The sequence below is a fragment of the Otolemur garnettii genome, unplaced genomic scaffold, assembly GCF_000181295.1.
Source record: "Otolemur garnettii isolate 467f Iridium unplaced genomic scaffold, OtoGar3 scaffold00048, whole genome shotgun sequence".
Taxonomy (NCBI): domain Eukaryota; kingdom Metazoa; phylum Chordata; class Mammalia; order Primates; family Galagidae; genus Otolemur; species Otolemur garnettii.
The window spans coordinates 7,840,212-7,861,131 of NW_003852443.1; the positions used below are offsets into that span (position 1 = coordinate 7,840,212).

General features: G+C 42.4%; 1 protein-coding gene across 3 annotated transcripts in view; it reads left to right on the forward strand.

Moving 5' to 3' along the window:
* Nucleotides 1-20,920, forward strand: part of TTN (titin) — a 276,966-nt gene that overhangs the window by 225,695 nt on the left and 30,351 nt on the right. For all 3 annotated transcript variants that reach the window (XM_023514176.1, XM_023514175.1, XM_023514177.1), the window contains 5 exons: nt 70-17,175; nt 17,860-18,156; nt 18,264-18,851; nt 18,948-19,250; nt 19,368-19,664. In XM_023514176.1, coding sequence (XP_023369944.1) covers nt 70-17,175; nt 17,860-18,156; nt 18,264-18,851; nt 18,948-19,250; nt 19,368-19,664 — 18,591 coding nt within the window. The remainder of the gene's footprint in view (nt 1-69; nt 17,176-17,859; nt 18,157-18,263; nt 18,852-18,947; nt 19,251-19,367; nt 19,665-20,920) is intronic.

Genomic DNA, 20,920 nt, shown 5'->3' on the forward strand with positions numbered 1-20,920 from the left:
GGAGTGCCAATATTTTATATAAATTATCCAAAAGCCAAACTCTGAATATACACTTTGTTTCTTTTCCAGATCCTCCAGGGCCACCTGCAAATGCACGTGTCACTGATACCACCAAGAAATCTGCTTCCCTAGCATGGGGCAAGCCTCATTATGATGGTGGACTTGAAATCACGGGCTATATTGTAGAGCATCAAAAAGTAGGAGAAGAGGCCTGGATAAAAGACACAACAGGAACTGCTCTCAGAATCACTGAGTTTGTTGTCCCTGATCTTCATACTAAAGAAAAATACAACTTTAGAATCAGTGCCATTAATGATGCAGGTGTCGGGGAGCCAGCACTGATTCCAGATGTTGAAATTGTAGAACGGGAAGTGGCTCCTGATTTTGAACTAGATGCTGAGCTTCGAAGAACACTTGTTGTTAGAGCAGGACTCAGTATTAGAATATTTGTGCCAATTAAAGGTCGTCCTGCACCTGAAGTGACGTGGACCAAAGATGATGTCAACCTGAAAACCCGAGCCAACATTGAAAACACAGAGTCATTTACTCTCCTGATTATCCCAGAATGTAACAGATATGACACCGGTAAATTTGTGATGACCATTGAAAACCCTGCTGGAAAGAAAAGTGGCTTTGTTAATGTCAGAGTCTTGGACACGCCAGGCCCTGTCCTCAACCTACGACCTACAGACATCACAAAGGACAGTGTCACCCTGCATTGGGACCTCCCTCTGATAGATGGAGGCTCACGTATAACAAACTATATTATAGAGAAACGTGAAGCAACGCGGAAATCTTATGCCACAGCCACTACAAAGTGCCATAAATGTACGTATAAAGTTACTGGCTTGACTGAAGGATGTGAATACTTCTTCAGAGTGATGGCAGAGAATGAATATGGAATTGGTGAGCCAACAGAAACTACAGAACCTGTGAGAGCCTCTGAAGCACCGTCACCACCAGACAGCCTTAACATCATGGACATAACTAGGAGCACTGTCAGCCTGGCATGGCCTAAACCCAAGCACGATGGTGGCAGCAAGATCACTGGCTATGTGATTGAAGCCCAAAGAAAAGGTGCTGACCAGTGGACCCACATCACAACTGTGAAAGGCTTAGAATGTGTTGTGAGGAATCTAACCGAGGGGGAGGAATACACCTTCCAAGTGATGGCAGTGAACAGTGCCGGGAGAAGTGCCCCTCGAGAGAGCAGACCCGTCATTGTCAAGGAGCAGACAATGCTTCCAGAGTTGGATCTTCGTGGCATCTATCAGAAATTGGTCATTGCCAGAGCTGGGGACAACATCAAAGTAGAAATTCCAGTGCTTGGCCGACCACAGCCCACAGTGACATGGAAGAAAGGAGACCAAATTCTTAAACAGACACAGAGAGTTAATTTTGAAAACACAGCAACTTCAACCATCTTAAATATCAACGAGTGTGTCCGAAGTGATAGCGGGCCCTATCCATTAACAGCAAGGAACATTGTAGGAGAGGTCGGTGATGTCATCACCATTCAAGTTCATGATATCCCAGGGCCACCTACTGGACCAATCAAATTTGATGAAGTTTCATCTGATTTTGTAACCTTTTCTTGGGACCCCCCTGAAAATGATGGAGGTGTTCCAATAAGCAACTACGTGGTAGAAATGCGGCAGACTGACAGCACCACCTGGGTCGAATTAGCAACCACTGTTATACGCACAACCTATAAAGCCACCCGCCTTACTACTGGTGTAGAGTATCAATTCCGTGTAAAAGCTCAAAACAGATATGGAGTTGGACCAGGCATCACATCAGCATCTGTCGTTGCCAACTATCCATTTAAGGTTCCTGGGCCTCCTGGTACCCCCCAGGTAACAGCAGTTACCAAAGATTCAATGACAATTAGCTGGCACGAGCCTCTTTCTGATGGGGGAAGCCCCATTTTAGGATATCACATTGAAAGAAAAGAACGAAATGGTATTCTCTGGCAGACTGTGAGCAAAGCATTAGTACCAGGCAACATTTTCAAATCAACTGGACTTACAGATGGTATTGCTTATGAATTCCGAGTGATTGCAGAAAACATGGCAGGCAAAAGCAAGCCAAGCAAGCCGTCTGAACCTATGTTAGCTTTGGATCCCATCGACCCACCTGGGAAACCTGTACCTTTAAATATTACTAGACATACTGTGACACTTAAATGGGCCAAGCCTGAATATACTGGAGGCTTTAAAATTACTAGTTATATAGTTGAAAAGAGAGACCTTCCTAATGGCCGGTGGCTAAAGGCTAACTTCAGCAACATTTTGGAGAATGAATTTACAGTCAGTGGCCTAACAGAAGACGCTGCATATGAATTCCGTGTGATTGCCAAAAATGCTGCTGGTGCCATCAGTCCACCATCTGAGCCATCCGATGCTATCACGTGCAGGGACGACATTGAAGCACCAAGGATCATGGTAGATGTCAGATTTAAGGACACAGTTATATTAAAAGCTGGTGAAGCGTTCAAGCTGGAAGCTGATGTTTCGGGTCGCCCACCCCCAACAATGGAGTGGACCAAAGATGGAAAGGAGCTAGAAAACACAGCAAAATTAGAAATAAAAATTGCAGATTTCTCTACTAATCTGGTAAACAAGGATTCATCGAGAACGGACAGTGGTGCCTATACACTCACAGCGACTAATCCTGGTGGCTTTGCCAAACATATTTTCAATGTCAAAGTCCTTGATAGACCAGGCCCACCTGAAGGACCTTTAGATGTATCTGAAGTGACATCAGAAAAGTGTGTGTTATCATGGTTGCCTCCACTAGATGATGGAGGTGCCAAAATCGATCACTACATAATACAGAAACGTGAAACCAGCAGGTTGGCCTGGACAAATGTAGCCTCAGAAGTCCAAGTAACAAAACTAAAGGTCACTAAACTTCTGAAAGGCAATGAATACATATTCCGTGTCATGGCTGTAAATAAATATGGAGTTGGAGAGCCACTAGAATCAGAGCCTGTGCTTGCAGTGAATCCTTATGGACCCCCTGATCCACCCAAAAATCCTGAAGTTACAACAATTACTAAAGATTCGATGGTTGTCTGCTGGGGACATCCTGACTCTGATGGAGGAAGTGAAATCATCAATTATATTGTGGAACGGCGTGATAAAGCCGGGCAACGCTGGGTGAAATGCAACAAAAAGACTCTTACTGATTTAAGATATAAAGTTTCTGGACTGACAGAAGGACATGAATATGAGTTCAGGATTATGGCTGAAAATGCTGCTGGAATTAGTGCACCAAGTGCTACAAGTCCATTTTATAAGGCTTGTGATGCTGTATTTAAACCTGGCCCACCAGGTAACCCACGAGTTCTAGATACAAGCAGATCATCCATTTCAATCGCTTGGAATAAACCTATCTATGATGGTGGTTCAGAAATCACTGGGTATATGGTTGAGATTGCCCTGCCAGAGGAAGATGAGTGGCAGGTCGTCACTCCACCAGCTGGGCTCAAGGCAACTTCTTATACCATCACCAACCTCATGGAGAATCAAGAATATAAAATTCGCATCTATGCCATGAATTCTGAAGGACTTGGGGAACCTGCCCTTGTTCCTGGAACTCCAAAGGCTGAAGACAGATTGCTGCCTCCAGAGATTGAACTGGATGCTGACCTGCGCAAAGTTGTTACTATAAGAGCCTGTTGTACCCTGAGACTTTTTGTTCCAATCAAAGGAAGGCCTGCACCTGAGGTGAAGTGGACCCGAGAACATGGAGAATCTTTAGAGAAAGCCAGCATTGAATCCACAAGCTCTTATACCCTGCTTATTGTTGGAAATGTAAACCGATTCGACAGTGGCAAATACATACTAACTGTAGAAAACAGCTCAGGCAGCAAGTCCGCATTTGTCAATGTTAGAGTACTAGATACCCCAGGCCCTCCACAGAACCTGAAGGTAAAGGAGGTCACCAAGACATCTGTCACCCTGACATGGGAGCCTCCTCTCCTGGACGGAGGTTCAAAAATAAAGAACTATATTGTTGAAAAGCGGGAATCAACAAGAAAAGCATATTCAACAGTTGCCACGAACTGCCACAAGACTTCCTGGAAAGTAGAGCAGCTTCAAGAAGGCTGTAGCTACTATTTCAGGGTTCTCGCTGAAAATGAATATGGCATTGGGCTGCCCGCTGAAACTGCAGAATCTGTGAAAGCATCAGAACGACCTCTTCCTCCAGGAAAAATAACCTTGGTGGATGTCACAAGAAACAGTGTGTCACTCTCATGGGAGAAACCAGAGCATGATGGAGGCAGCCGAATTCTAGGCTACATTGTGGAGATGCAGAGCAAAGGCAGTGATAAATGGGCCACATGTGCCACAGTCAAGGTCACCGAAGCCACTATAACTGGGTTAATTCAGGGTGAGGAATACTCCTTCCGTGTTTCAGCTCAGAATGAAAAAGGCATCAGTGATCCTAGACAACTGAGCGTGCCAGTGATTGCCAAAGATCTTGTCATTCCACCAGCCTTCAAACTCCCATTCAATACTTTCACCGTCTTGGCAGGTGAAGACCTGAAAGTTGATGTTCCATTCATTGGCCGCCCTACACCAGCTGTAACCTGGCATAAAGACGATGTGCCACTGAAGCAGACAACCCGAGTCAATGCAGAGAGCACAGAAAATAACTCACTGCTGACAATAAAGGAAGCTTGCCGAGAAGATGTTGGCCATTATGTAGTGAAACTAACTAACTGTGCTGGTGAAGCTACTGAAACCCTTAATGTTATTGTCCTTGACAAACCAGGGCCTCCAAGTGGACCAGTTAAAATGGATGAAGTAACTGCTGACAGTATTACTCTTTCCTGGGGCCCACCTAAGTATGATGGGGGAAGTTCTATCAATAACTACATTGTTGAGAAACGGGACACTTCCACAACCACCTGGCAAATTGTGTCAGCCACGGTTGCAAGGACAACAATAAAGGCTTGCAGATTAAAGACTGGATGTGAATATCAGTTTAGAATTGCAGCTGAAAACCGATATGGAAAGAGTACCTACCTCAATTCAGAGCCTATTGTGGCCCAGTATCCATTCAAAGTTCCTGGTCCTCCCGGCACTCCTATTGTCACTCTCTCCTCCAAGGACAGCATGGAAGTACAGTGGAACGAGCCAGTCAGCGATGGAGGAAGCAGAGTCATTGGCTATCATCTAGAACGCAAGGAAAGAAATAGCATCCTCTGGGTTAAGCTGAATAAAACACCCATTCCTCAAACCAAGTTTAAAGCAACTGGCCTTGAAGAAGGCATTGAATATGAATTTAGAGTCTCTGCAGAGAACATTGTGGGCATTGGCAAGCCAAGTAAAGTGTCAGAGTGCTATGTAGCTCGTGACCCCTGTGATCCACCAGGACGACCAGAAGCAATCATTGTCACAAGGAATTCTGTGACACTTCAGTGGAAGAAACCTGCCTATGATGGTGGAAGCAAGATCACTGGTTATGTCGTTGAGAAGAAAGAATTACCCGAGGGCCGCTGGATGAAAGCCAGTTTTACAAATATCATTGACACCCAGTTTGAAGTAACTGGCCTTGTTGAAGACCACAGATATGAGTTCCGGGTTATTGCTCGAAATGCTGCAGGAGTGTTCAGTGAGCCTTCAGAGAGCACAGGAGCGATCACTGCAAGGGATGAAATTGAGCCACCACGAATCAGTGTGGATCCAAAATTCAAAGACACAGTCACGGTGCATGCTGGTGAGTCATTCAGGGTCGATGCAGACGTTTACGGCAAACCAATACCAACCATTCAGTGGATTAAAGGCGATCAGGAGCTTTCAAGCACAGCTCGATTAGAAATAAAGAGCACTGACTTTGCCACCAGTCTCAGCATAAAGGATGCAGTTCGTGTTGACAGTGGAAATTATATACTAAAGGCCAAAAATGTTGCAGGAGAACGATCAGTGACTGTGAATGTCAAAGTTCTTGATAGGCCAGGTCCACCTGAAGGACCTGTTGTCATCTCAGGAGTTACAGCAGAAAAATGCTCACTTGCTTGGAAACCCCCACTTCAGGATGGTGGGAGTGATATCATAAATTATATTGTGGAAAGGAGAGAAACCAGCCGCTTAGTTTGGACTGTGGTTGATGCCAATGTGCAAACTCTCAGCTGCAAAGTTACTAAGCTTCTTGAAGGCAATGAATATATTTTCCGTATAATGGCTGTAAACAAATATGGTGTTGGTGAACCTCTTGAATCTGAGCCAGTCATTGCCAAGAATCCATTTGTAGTGCCAGATGCACCAAAAGCTCCAGAAGTTACAACAGTGACCAAAGACTCAATGATTGTTGTATGGGAAAGGCCAGCATCTGATGGTGGCAGTGAAATTCTTGGTTATGTTCTTGAAAAACGAGATAAAGAGGGCATTAGATGGACAAGATGCCATAAGCGTCTGGTTGGGGAGTTGCGTTTGAGAGTAACTGGACTCATAGAAAATCACAATTATGAGTTCAGAGTCTCAGCTGAGAATGCTGCCGGACTTAGTGAACCAAGCCTTCCTTCTGCTTACCAAAAGGCTTGTGATCCCATTTATAAGCCAGGACCTCCAAACAACCCAAAAGTCATAGATGTTACCAGGTCTTCAGTTTTCCTGTCTTGGAGCAAACCAATATATGATGGTGGCTGTGAAATCCAAGGATATATTGTTGAAAAATGTGATGTGAGTGTTGGTGATTGGACAATGTGCACTCCACCAACTGGAATCAATAAAACAAATATAGAAGTTGAGAAGCTCTTGGAAAAGCATGAATACAACTTCCGTATCTGTGCTATTAATAAAGCTGGAGTTGGAGAACATGCAGATGTCCCTGGACCTGTTATAGTTGAAGAAAAACTAGAAGCACCTGACATTGATCTTGACCTAGAATTAAGGAAAATTATAAATATAAGAGCAGGGGGCTCCTTAAGGTTATTTGTTCCCATAAGAGGTCGTCCTACACCAGAAGTTAAATGGGGGAAGGTGGATGGTGAAATACGAGATGCAGCTATAATTGACATCACTAGCAGTTTCACCTCTCTTGTTCTTGACAACGTTAACCGATACGACAGTGGAAAATACACTCTCACTTTAGAAAACAGCAGTGGAACAAAGTCTGCCTTTGTTACTGTGAGAGTCCTGGACACACCAAGTCCACCTGTTAACTTAAAAGTCACAGATATCACCAAAGACTCAGTATCAATTACATGGGAACCTCCTTTGTTGGATGGGGGGTCCAAAATAAAAAATTACATTGTTGAGAAACGTGAAGCCACAAGAAAATCATATGCTGCTGTTGTAACTAATTGTCATAAGAATTCTTGGAAAATTGAACAACTCCAAGAAGGCTGCAGTTACTACTTTAGAGTCACAGCAGAGAATGAGTATGGTATTGGCCTTCCTGCCCACACTGCTGATCCAATTAAGGTTGCAGAAGTCCCACAACCTCCAGGAAAAATAACTGTGGATGATGTCACCAGAAACAGTGTCTCTCTGAGTTGGACAAAGCCTGAACACGATGGTGGCAGTAAAATCATTCAATATATTGTGGAAATGCAAGCTAAACGCAGTGAGAAATGGTCAGAGTGTGCTCGAGTAAAGTCTCTTGATGCAGTAATTACCAATCTAACTCAGGGAGAAGAATATCTTTTCAGAGTTGTTGCTGTAAATGAAAAGGGGAGAAGTGACCCAAGGTCCCTCGCTGTTCCAATAGTTGCCAAAGATCTGGTCATTGAACCAGATGTGAGACCTGCATTCAGCAGTTACAGTGTACAGGTTGGCCAAGATTTGAAAATTGAAGTACCAATTTCTGGACGTCCTAAGCCAACCATTACCTGGACTAAAGATAGTCTTCCACTGAAGCAGACAACAAGAGTCAATGTTACTGATTCACTTGATCTCACCACACTCAGTATTAAAGAAACTCATAAGGATGATGGTGGACAATATGGAATCACAGTTGCCAATGTTGTTGGTCAGAAAGCAGCATCCATCGAAATTATAACTCTAGATAAGCCTGATCCTCCGAAAGGACCTGTTAAATTTGATGAAGTCAGTGCTGAAAGTATTACAATATCTTGGAATCCTCCATTATATACAGGAGGCTGCCAAATCACCAACTACATTGTTCAGAAGAGAGATACAACCACCACAGTGTGGGATGTTGTTTCTGCTACTGTTGCTAGAACTACACTCAAAGTAACCAAACTGAAAACTGGCACAGAATACCAGTTCAGAATTTTTGCTGAAAACAGATATGGACAAAGCTTTGCCTTAGAGTCTGATCCAATTGTAGCTCAATATCCCTACAAAGAGCCAGGCCCTCCAGGCACACCATTTGCCACAGCCATTTCCAAAGACTCCATGGTTATGCAGTGGCATGAACCAATCAATAATGGTGGAAGCCCAGTCATAGGTTACCACCTTGAGAAAAAGGAAAGAAATAGTATTATGTGGACAAAAGTCAACAAAACTATTATTCATGATACCCAGTTTAAAGCACAGAATCTCGAAGAAGGCATTGAATATGAATTCAGAGTTTATGCTGAAAATATTGTTGGTGTAGGCAAAGCAAGCAAGAATTCTGAATGCTATGTAGCCAGAGATCCCTGTGACCCACCAGGAACCCCAGAAGCAATAATAATTAAAAGAAATGAAATCACTCTACAGTGGACCAAACCTGTGTATGATGGTGGAAGTATGATCACAGGCTACATTGTGGAGAAACGTGATTTGCCTGATGGTCGATGGATGAAAGCTAGCTTCACAAATGTCATTGAAACTCAATTCACTGTGTCAGGTCTTACTGAAGATCAAAGATATGAATTCAGAGTCATTGCAAAGAACGCAGCTGGTACAATAAGTAAACCCTCTGACAGTACCGGACCAATAACTGCCAAGGATGAGGTCGAACTCCCGAGAATTTCAATGGATCCAAAATACAGAGATACAATTGTGGTAAATGCTGGAGAAACATTCAGGCTTGAGGCTGATGTCTATGGGAAGCCCTTGCCTACCATCGAGTGGTTAAGAGGAGATAAAGAAGTTGAAGAATCTGCTAGATGTGAAATAAAGAATACAGATTTCAAGGCTTTACTTATAGTAAAGGATGCCATTAGAATTGATGGCGGACAGTATATTTTAAGAGCATCCAATGTTGCAGGTTCTAAGTCATTCCCAGTAAATGTGAAAGTATTAGACAGACCAGGACCTCCAGAAGGGCCAGTCCAGGTTACTGGAGTCACTTCTGAAAAATGCAATTTAACATGGTCCCCACCACTTCAAGATGGTGGCAGTGACATTTCTCACTATGTTGTTGAAAAGCGAGAAACCAGTCGGCTTGCTTGGACTGTTGTTTCTTCAGAAGTTGTGACCAATTCTCTGAAAGTTACCAAACTCTTAGAAGGGAATGAATATATTTTCCGTATAATGGCTGTCAACAAGTATGGTGTTGGAGAGCCTTTGGAATCTGCACCAGTCCTGATGAAAAATCCATTTGTGCTTCCTGGACCACCAAAAAGCCTGGAAGTTACAAACATTGCCAAAGACTCCATGACTGTCTGCTGGAACCGCCCAGATAGTGATGGAGGAAGTGAGATTATTGGCTACATTGTAGAGAAAAGAGACAGAAGTGGCATTCGATGGATAAAATGTAATAAACGCCGCATTACAGATTTGCGACTACGAGTAACAGGATTGACAGAAGATCATGAGTATGAGTTCAGAGTTTCTGCAGAAAATGCTGCTGGAATTGGAGAACCAAGTCCAGCTACAGTTTATTATAAAGCTTGTGATCCTGTGTTTAAGCCTGGCCCACCCACCAATGTGCACACTGTAGATACCACTAAAAACTCAATTACACTTGCCTGGGGTAAACCCATCTATGATGGTGGCAGCGAGATCCTAGGATATGTAGTAGAGATCTGTAAAGCAGATGAAGAAGAATGGCAGATAGTTACTCCACAGACTGGTCTGAGAGTCACTCGATTTGAAATTTCAAAACTCATTGAACACCAAGAATATAAAATACGAGTGTGTGCCCTCAACAAAGTTGGTTTAGGAGAGGCTGCATCAGTTCCTGGTACTGTGAAACCAGAAGATAAACTTGAAGCTCCTGAACTTGACCTTGACTCTGAATTAAGGAAAGGAATTGTTGTAAGAGCTGGTGGATCTGCCAGAATTCATATTCCATTCAAAGGTCGTCCAACACCTGAGATCACTTGGTCTCGAGAGGAAGGTGAATTCACAGATAAGGTGCAAATTGAAAAGGGAGTAAATTATACCCAACTATCAATAGATAACTGTGACAGAAATGATGCTGGAAAATACATTCTCAAGCTGGAAAACAGCAGTGGATCTAAGTCTGCTTTTGTAACTGTGAAAGTTCTTGACACCCCAGGACCACCACAGAATTTGACAGTCAAAGAAGTGAGAAAGGATTCTGTCCTTCTGGTATGGGAACCACCCATTATCGATGGGGGCGCAAAAGTCAAGAACTATGTCATTGACAAACGTGAGTCAACAAGAAAAGCATATGCTAATGTGAGCAGTAAGTGCAGCAAAACAAGTTTTAAAGTTGAGAATCTTACAGAAGGAGCCACTTACTACTTTAGAGTAATGGCTGAAAATGAATTTGGAGTTGGTGTTCCAGTGGAGACTGTGGATGCTGTGAAAGCTGCTGAACCTCCTTCACCACCAGGAAAAGTTACACTCACTGATGTGTCCCAGACCAGTGCATCACTTATGTGGGAGAAACCTGAACATGATGGTGGTAGCAGAATCCTGGGGTATGTTGTTGAAATGCAGCCCAAAGGAACTGAAAAATGGAGTACTGTGGCTGAGTCGAAAGTCTGTAATGCAGTTGTCACCAGTTTGAGTTCTGGACAAGAATATCAATTCCGTGTCAAAGCTTACAACGAGAAAGGAAAAAGTGATCCAAGGGCACTTGGTGTTCCTGTCATAGCCAAGGACTTGACTATACAGCCTAGTTTAAAGTTACCATTTAACACATACAGTGTCCAAGCAGGAGAAGATCTTAAAATAGAAATTCCAGTTATAGGCCGACCAAGACCTAAAATTGACTGGGTCAAAGATGGTGAGCCTCTTAAACAAACAACAAGAGCAAATGTTGAAGAAACAGCTACCTCAACTATTTTGCACATAAAGGAATGTAACAAAGATGACTTCGGGAAGTACACCATAACAGCCACAAATAGTGCAGGCACAGCCACAGAAAACCTCAGCATTATCGTTTTAGAAAAGCCTGGGCCTCCGGTTGGACCAGTTCGGTTTGATGAAGTTAGTGCAGACTTTGTGGTCATATCTTGGGAACCTCCAGCCTATACTGGTGGTTGCCAAATAAGCAACTACATTGTAGAGAAACGAGATACAACCACCACCACTTGGCACATGGTATCTGCCACAGTTGCAAGAACAACAATTAAAATAACAAAACTGAAAACAGGCACTGAGTACCAGTTTAGGATTTTTGCTGAAAACAGATATGGCAAAAGTACCTCCCTGGATTCTAAACCAGTTGTTGTACAATATCCATTCAAAGAACCCGGACCACCTGGAACTCCTTTTGTGACATCAATCTCAAAAGATCAAATGCTCGTGCAATGGCATGAGCCAGTTAATGATGGAGGCAGCAAAGTTATTGGCTACCACCTTGAACAGAAAGAAAAGAACAGCATTTTATGGGTCAAGGTAAATAAGACTCCCATTCAAGATACCAAATTCAAAACAACTGGGCTTGATGAAGGCCTTGAGTATGAGTTTAAAGTCTCTGCTGAAAATGTTGTTGGCATCGGCAAGCCTAGCAAAGTCTCAGAATGCTTTGTTGCTCGTGATCCATGTGACCCACCTGGTCGCCCTGAAGCCATTGTCATTACAAGAAACAGTGTCACCCTGAAGTGGAAGAAACCTGCCTATGATGGTGGCAGCAAAATAACAGGTTATATTGTAGAAAAGAAAGATCTACCTGATGGCCGCTGGATGAAAGCCAGCTTTACCAATGTATTAGATACTGAATTTACAGTGAGCGGACTTGTAGAAAACCAAAGATATGAATTTAGAGTAATTGCAAGAAATGCAGCTGGCAACTTTAGCGAACCATCTGAGAGCAGTGGTGCCATTACTGCAAGAGATGAAATTGATGCACCAGATGCCTCTTTGGATCCAAAATATAAAGATGTCATCGTTGTTCATGCAGGAGAGACTTTTGTTCTTGAAGCTGATATCCGCGGCAAACCCATACCTGATATTGTTTGGTCAAAAGATGGAAAAGAGCTTGAAGAAACAGCTGCTAGAATGGAAATTAAATCTACTCTTCAGAAAACATCTCTTGTTGTCAAAGACTGTATACGGGCTGATGGAGGACAATATGTTCTGAAACTCAGCAATGTTGGTGGTACAAAGTCTATACCAATCACTGTAAAGGTCCTTGACAGGCCAGGGCCTCCTGAAGGGCCGCTGAAAGTTACCGGAGTTACCGAAGAAAAATGTTACCTGGCATGGAACCCACCTTTGCAAGATGGTGGTGCCAGTATTTCTCATTACATCATTGAAAAGAGAGAGACAAGCCGACTTTCCTGGACCCAGGTTTCAACTGAGGTACCAGCCCTTAACTATAAAGTAACTAAACTTCTTCCTGGTAATGAGTACATTTTCCGTGTCATGGCTGTGAATAAATATGGAATTGGAGAGCCACTGGAATCTGAGCCTGTTATAGCCCGTAATCCTTATAAGCCACCAGGCCCACCTTCAACACCTGAAGTCTCAACAATCACCAAAGACTCTATGGTAGTAACATGGGCTCGGCCAGTAGATGATGGAGGTGCTGAAATTGAGGGCTACATTCTCGAGAAACGAGATAAAGAAGGCATTAGATGGACCAAGTGCAATAAGAAGACACTAACAGATCTCCGGTTCCGGGTAACTGGTCTTACTGAAGGCCATTCCTATGAATTCAGAGTTTCTGCTGAAAACGCAGCTGGTGTGGGTGAACCCAGTGAGCCATCTGTTTTCTACCGTGCATGTGATGCCTTATATCCACCAGGTCCACCAAGCAATCCAAAAGTGACAGACACTTCCAGATCTTCTGTATCACTGGCATGGAGTAAGCCAATTTATGATGGTGGTGCACCTGTTAAAGGCTATGTGGTTGAGGTCAAAGAAGCCTCTGCTGATGAATGGACAACTTGCACTCCACCAACCGGACTACAAGGAAAACAGTTTACAGTGACCAAACTTAAAGAAAATACTGAATATAACTTCCGAATTTGTGCCATCAATTCTGAAGGCGTAGGTGAACCTGCAACTATCCCTGGCTCAGTTGCTGCTCAGGAGAGGGCAGAGCCACCAGAAATAGAACTTGATGCTGATCTCAGAAAGGTTGTCATTCTGCGTGCAAGCGCTACGTTACGCTTATTCGTCACTATCAAAGGTCGACCAGAACCTGAAGTGAAGTGGGAAAAGGCTGATGGCATTCTCACTGACAGGGCCCAGATTGAGGTGACCAGCTCCTTTACAATGTTGGTGATTGACAACGTGACCAGATTTGACAGTGGTCGGTACAATCTGACATTAGAAAATAACAGTGGCTCCAAAACAGCTTTTGTTAATGTCAGAGTTCTTGACTCACCAAGTGCTCCTGTGAATCTGACTGTAAAAGAAGTAAAGAAGGACTCAGTGATACTGTCCTGGGAACCACCACTTATTGATGGCGGAGCTAAGATTACAAACTACATTGTTGAAAAACGAGAAACGACAAGAAAAGCCTATGCTACTATTACAAACAATTGCACTAAAAATACTTTCAAAATCGAAAATCTACAAGAAGGATGTTCTTACTACTTCCGAGTCTTAGCTTCCAATGAATATGGGATTGGTTTACCAGCTGAAACAACTGAACCCGTTAAAGCAGCTGAACCACCCCTCCCACCTGGAAGAGTAACTCTTGTTGATGTGACCCGTAATACAGCTACACTTAAGTGGGAGAAACCAGAAAGTGATGGTGGAAGCAAAATCACTGGTTATGTAGTTGAAATGCAGACTAAAGGGAGTGAAAAATGGAGCACTTGTACACAAGTTAAGACTTTAGAAGCAACCGTATCTGGCCTAACTGCAGGTGAAGAGTATGCCTTCCGGGTAGCTGCAGTTAATGAAAAAGGAAGAAGTGATCCAAGACAACTGGGAGTGCCAGTAATTGCAAGAGATATTGAAATAAAGCCTTCAGTTGAGCTACCTTTCCATACTTACAATGTAAAGGCTAGAGACCAACTTAAGATTGATGTACCATTCAAAGGAAGACCTCAAGCTACTGTGACCTGGAAAAAAGATGGTCAGACACTTAAAGAGACAACTAGAGTCAACGTTTCTTCTTCAAAGACTGTAACATCACTATCTATTAAGGAAGCTTCAAGGGAAGATGTTGGAACTTATGAATTATGTGTTTCAAATAGTGCTGGATCTGTAACAGTTCCTATTACCGTAATTGTCCTTGACAGACCAGGACCTCCAGGTCCCATACATATCGATGAGGTTAGTTGCGACAATGTAACTATTTCTTGGACTCCTCCAGAATATGATGGTGGCTGCCAAATTAGCAATTACATTGTTGAAAAGAAAGAAACCACTTCTACAACTTGGCATGTAGTCTCCCAAGCAGTTGCAAGAACATCTATTAAAATAGTTCGTCTGATAACAGGAAGTGAGTATCAGTTCCGTGTCTGTGCAGAAAACCGTTATGGAAAGAGTACCTACAGTGAATCTTCAGCTATTGTTGTGGAGTACCCATTCAGTCCCCCAGGTCCTCCTGGTACTCCAAAAGTTGTGCATGCCACCAAATCTACCATGATTGTAAGCTGGCAAGTTCCAGTTAATGATGGAGGAAGTCAAGTAATCGGCTATCACCTTGAGTATAAAGAAAGAAGCAGCATTCTTTGGTCAAAAGCAAATAAAGTCCTCATTGCTGATACTCAAATGAAAGTCTCTGGCCTTGATGAGGGTCTGATGTATGAGTATCGTGTATATGCTGAGAATATTGCTGGAATTGGCAAATGCAGTAAGTCTTGTGAACCAGTCCCTGCAAGAGATCCTTGTGATCCTCCTGGACAACCTGAAGTCACAAATATCACAAGAAAATCAGTGTCACTTAAATGGTCTAAACCACATTATGATGGTGGAGCTAAGATCACAGGATACATTGTTGAACGTAGAGAACTCCCAGATGGCCGGTGGCTGAAGTGCAATTATACTAACGTACAAGAAACATACTTTGAAGTAACTGAACTTACTGAAGATCAGCGTTATGAATTCCGGGTTTTTGCAAGGAATGCTGCTGACTCCATTAGCGAACCATCTGAATCCACTGGACCTATTACAGTCAAAGATGATGTTGAGGCTCCAAGAATTATGATGGATGTCAAGTTCCGAGATGTAGTTGTTGTCAAAGCTGGAGAGATCCTTAAGATAAATGCAGACATTGCAGGGCGACCTCTGCCAGTAATCTCCTGGGCCAAGGATGGTGTAGAAATTGAAGAAAGAGCAAGAACAGAAATTGTCTCAACAGACTCTAATACTTCATTAACAGTTAAAGATTGTGTAAGACGAGACACTGGGCAATATACACTAACACTGAAGAATGTTGCAGGAACTCGATCTGTGGCAGTTAATTGCAAGATACTTGATAAGCCTGGCCCACCAGCAGGACCACTTGAAATAAGTGGCCTCACTTCTGAGAAATGCTCTCTTTCCTGGGGACGTCCCCAAGAAGATGGCGGTGCAGATATCGACTATTACATTGTAGAAAAGCGTGAAACAAGCCGCCTTGCATGGACAATATGTGAAGCAGAGTTGCGGACGACATTCTGCAAAGTAACCAAGTTACTCAAAGGCAATGAATATATATTTAGAGTCACTGGTGTTAATAAATATGGTGTTGGTGAGTCCCTAGAGAGTGTGGCTGTAAAGGCACTAGATCCATTTACAGTTCCAAGTCCACCCACATCTTTGGAGATTACATCTGTGACCAAAGAGTTCATGACACTATGTTGGGCAAGACCTGAGAGTGATGGAGGCAGTGAAATCTCTGGATATATCATTGAAAGGCGAGAGAAAAACAGCCTACTATGGGTGCGTGTAAACAAAAAACCAGTTTATGATCTGAGAGTGAAATCAACTGGACTTAGGGAAGGGTGTGAATATGAGTATCGGGTTTATGCAGAAAATGCTGCTGGCCTAAGCCTTCCAAGTGAACCCTCTCCCTTAATTCGGGCAGAAGATCCAGTGTTCTTACCATCTCCTCCATCCAAACCCAAAATTGTGGACTCAAGCAAGACAACTATTACTATTAGCTGGGTTAAGCCCTTGTTTGATGGTGGGGCCCCAATAACTGGATACACTGTAGAATATAAAACTTCTGATGAAACTGACTGGAAAACTGCCATTCAGAACTTAAGAGGTACAGAATATACAGTAAGTGGACTCACAACAGGAGCTGAATATGTTTTTAGAGTGAGATCTGTCAATAAGGTCGGTGCTAGTGATCCCAGTGAAAGCTCTGACCTTCAGGTAGCAAAAGAAAGAGAAGAAGAGCCTGTATTTGATATTGACAGTGAAATGAGGAAGACCTTGATTGTCAAGGCAGGCACCTCATTTACCATGACTGTGCCTTTCCGAGGAAGACCAGTACCCAGTGTCTCGTGGAGTAAGCCAGACACTGACCTCCGCACTAGAGCTTATATTGATTCCACGGACTCTCGTACATCACTCACTATTGAAAATGCCAACAGAAGTGATTCTGGAAAATACACATTAACAATTCAGAACGTTTTGAGTGCTGCTACTCTGACCTTAGTTGTCAAAGTTTTAGATTCCCCAGGTCCTCCAGCCAATATTACTGTACACGATGTAACCAAAGAGTCTGCAGTATTGTCTTGGGACGTCCCTGAAAATGATGGTGGAGCACCAGTGAAGAATTACCACATAGAAAAACGCGAGGCCAGCAAGAAAGCATGGGTCTCCGTGACCAATAACTGTAACCGCCTGTCCTACAAAGTTACCAACTTACAAGAAGGAGCTATTTACTACTTCAGAGTGGCCGGAGAAAACGAGTTTGGTGTTGGCATACCAGCTGAAATGAAGGAAGGAGTGAAAATAACAGGTACGTTTTTAAAACAAGGAAATTCTACATACCTAAGGTTTATTTTGCTAGAATAGTATAAATATTCTAATTAGTCATCATTTAATCTCCAATGTTGTTGGTTCATACCCCAAAATATTTATACTACCACCCAAAATGAAATCTATAATACAGAGTTTTCATTGATTTAAAAAAACTAGAAATTTACATAGCTAGACTTGGATAATATACATATGTTGAATTTAAGTATAATTGAATCTAACTGCAGATATGTGTGTGTGCATAATAATCACATACTATTTTAAATTGCACATGAACTTTATGCCCACCCTGTATATATATTATGGAGAGAGAATATGTGTGTGCAGAAACTATATGACAAGTTTCTTACAAGATGGTTCATTTTGTCCCACCTTTATATTCTCATGAATTCTCTAATGGAATTTGGGGTAAATTCCATTATGTAATCTAGTTATTTAATACCTAATTTGAATTTGAATGCTATAACATGTAAGGACATGGCTTGAGGGAGATTCGGTTGTCTCAGAAGCCAAACTGGTTATATAAAAAAGGAAGGAAGACTCAAATCAAAGTAAAAACATGACCTTCATTGAACAGTTTTCACCTGAAAATGCATGATGAATGCACATGGGGAAAGAATGTTGTAATAATTCTTCTCTTTCTTTTGATGATGTGTTTTCTTAGAAAAACCAAGTCCACCTGAAAAACTTGGAGTAACAAGTACATCAAAAGACAGCGTTTCTCTGACCTGGTTGAAGCCCGAGCATGACAGTGGCAGCAGAATTGTACACTATATTGTTGAAGCACTAGAAAAAGGACAGAAAAACTGGGTCAAATGTGCAGTGGTGAAATCAACCCATCACGTCGTTTCTGGTCTGAAGGAGAATTCGGAATACTTTTTCCGGGTGTTTGCTGAGAATCAAGCTGGCCTGAGTGACCCGAGAGAGCTTCTGCTTCCTGTTCTTGTTAAGGAGCACCTAGGTATTCCTACTTTTATAGAGAGGCAAAATTTGAAATTGCTTGTGTTGATTTAAGTTGATTTTTAGAAACTCTTTTTCACCTTCACTTTCCATACTCTTATTTTTCAGAACCACCTGAAATTGATATGAAGAATTTCCCAAGTCACACTGTCTATGTTAGAGCTGGTTCAAACCTCAAAGTTGACATTCCAATTTCTGGAAAACCACTGCCCAAAGTGACCTTATCAAGAGATGGTGTACCCCTGAAGGCAACCATGAGATTTAATACTGAAATTACTGCAGAGAACCTGACCATCAATCTCAAAGAAAGTGTTGCTGGTGATGCTGGAAGATATGAGATCACTGCCTCCAACTCCAGCGGAACAACCAAAGCTTTCATTAACATCATCGTGCTAGACAGGCCTGGCCCTCCGACCGGCCCTGTTGTTGTTAGTGACATAACTGAAGAAAGTGTGATTCTCAAATGGGAGCCACCTAAATATGATGGTGGAAGTCAAGTTACCAATTACATTGTACTCAAGAGAGAAACAAGTACAGCAACATGGACTGAAGTATCCGCAACCGTTGCAAGAACCACAATGAAGGTCATGAAACTGACCACAGGAGAAGAATACCAATTCCGCATCAAGGCAGAAAACCGCTTTGGCATCAGTGATCACATAGATTCAGCTTGTGTTATTGTCAAACTGCCATACAGTAAGTTGTCAAACTTTTCAAAGATCCCAGGTTCATTACCATGTGTAGTACATGTTTTAAATGTCTGTATTAATCTTTGGGATTTCTCTTCTGTAGCAACACCTGGACCACCATCTACACCATGGGTCACAAATGTCACTCGAGAAAGCATCACTGTAAGCTGGAATGAACCAGTGTCCAATGGAGGCAGTGCAGTCATAGGCTATCATCTGGAAATGAAGGACAGAAATAGTATTTTATGGCAAAAAGCCAATAAAATGGTCGTCCGCACAACTCACTTCAAAGTCACAACAATCAGCGCTGGGCTTATTTATGAATTCAGGGTATATGCAGAAAATGCTGCTGGTGTTGGAAAACCCAGCCATCCTTCTGAACCAGTCTTGGCCATTGATGCTTGTGGTACGTATTTGTCATGAGAAGAACAGTTCTGACAACTTCAAAATGCAAATCTTATTTCTACAAAGCAAAACAATACTGGCATAAGTATCACTAATCTGCTTTCTCTTATTACCACAGAACCCCCAAGAAATGTTCGTGTCACTGATATTTCAAAGAACTTTGTTAGCCTTTCATGGCAACAGCCAGCTTTTGATGGAGGAAGCAAAGTTACAGGCTATATCGTTGAGAGACGTGACCTTCCAGATGGCAGATGGACCAAGGCCAGCTTCACCAATGTTATTGAGACTCAATTCACTGTCTCTGGCTTAACTCAGAATTCCCAGTATGAATTCCGTGTCTTTGCTAGGAATGCTGTTGGTTCCATTAGCAATCCATCTGAGATTGTAGGCCCTGTTACATGCATTGATTCTTATGGTAAGCATTTTTTAGCCCTCTGAATCCCATTGCCCATTTAATATTTTTCCTTTTCCTAGTTCTAATCTGTAAGATAACTATTACAAGGTTATAGTTATATTATATTAATTATATTTTTGGAAGAAAGTATGAACTATCTGGTAGTCTTAGGAAAATTCCTTAACCTTTCCAGGCTGCTTAACTTAACTATAAAATGAGAGTTGGACCTCAGGACACCTAAGGGCCCTTCCAACTTCAACCTTTTATAATTCTCTGTATGAGTTGGTGCTTTCAGTCTATTTTAAATTGTCAGAATCAATAATTGAAACCATGGTTCAGTTCCCAGAGAATACTGCTCTTAAATAGGTGACAGACTTAACAGAGACTTCAATGGTGATAGCATTAGCAGCAGCTACCATTTATTGGGTAATTTTCAGGAATTCTCTGCCTTAGTTCTAATATCACAAAGATTAGCCCATTGTATAAAAGAAATTAAGAGTGCTTATAGAACTTTCCCAAGGTCAACCAGCTCATCAGCAATGGACTAAGGGATGCAGTGAGGATTAAAACAGACTTCAGAGCCCTCTCTATATCACTGTTAGTCCAAAATAGATATACTTGATTATTGTGGAAAATAAGTGGTACATTCAACTCAACAATGGTTTGAAAATTAAAATGTAATGAGAGTCAGGTAGACACTTTTACTAAAAGTTTTCCATTTTTAAAGAGGACACTGAGCACTCTAGTGTCTGGTCTGACAGTGTCATCCACTCCCATCCTCATGCTAAGAATCCTAGGGCTGCTCTAATGCATCGGGCTTTGTGGCCACTGAATCAGTACTGGTGAGACTATGATGCAAGTCAAATTGAGTTGTTTCTCAGTAGTTCTTAGTAGTCTGACAGAAAATCTATGCCATAGTATGTAGGCCTGTGAATAGAGAATTCAGACTTCAGGGCAGTAATGTGAACTGTCCACACTTGAATATTAGTCAGAAGTAAAAAGAATGGAGGTGGTCAGAGGAAGAGGAGTGAGGAGCTAGAATAAAAGAAAATGTACAACACAATTTATAACTCAGAGGCTAGGGCGCCGACCACATGCACCAGGGCTGGCAGGTTCAAATCCAGCGTAGGCTTGCCAAACAACAATGACAACTACAACAACAACAACAAAAATAGCTGGGCATTGTTACAGGTGCCTGTGGTGCCAGTTACTTGGGAGATTGAGTCAAGAGAATTGCTTAAGCCCAAGAGTTAGAAGTTGCTATGAGCTATGATGCC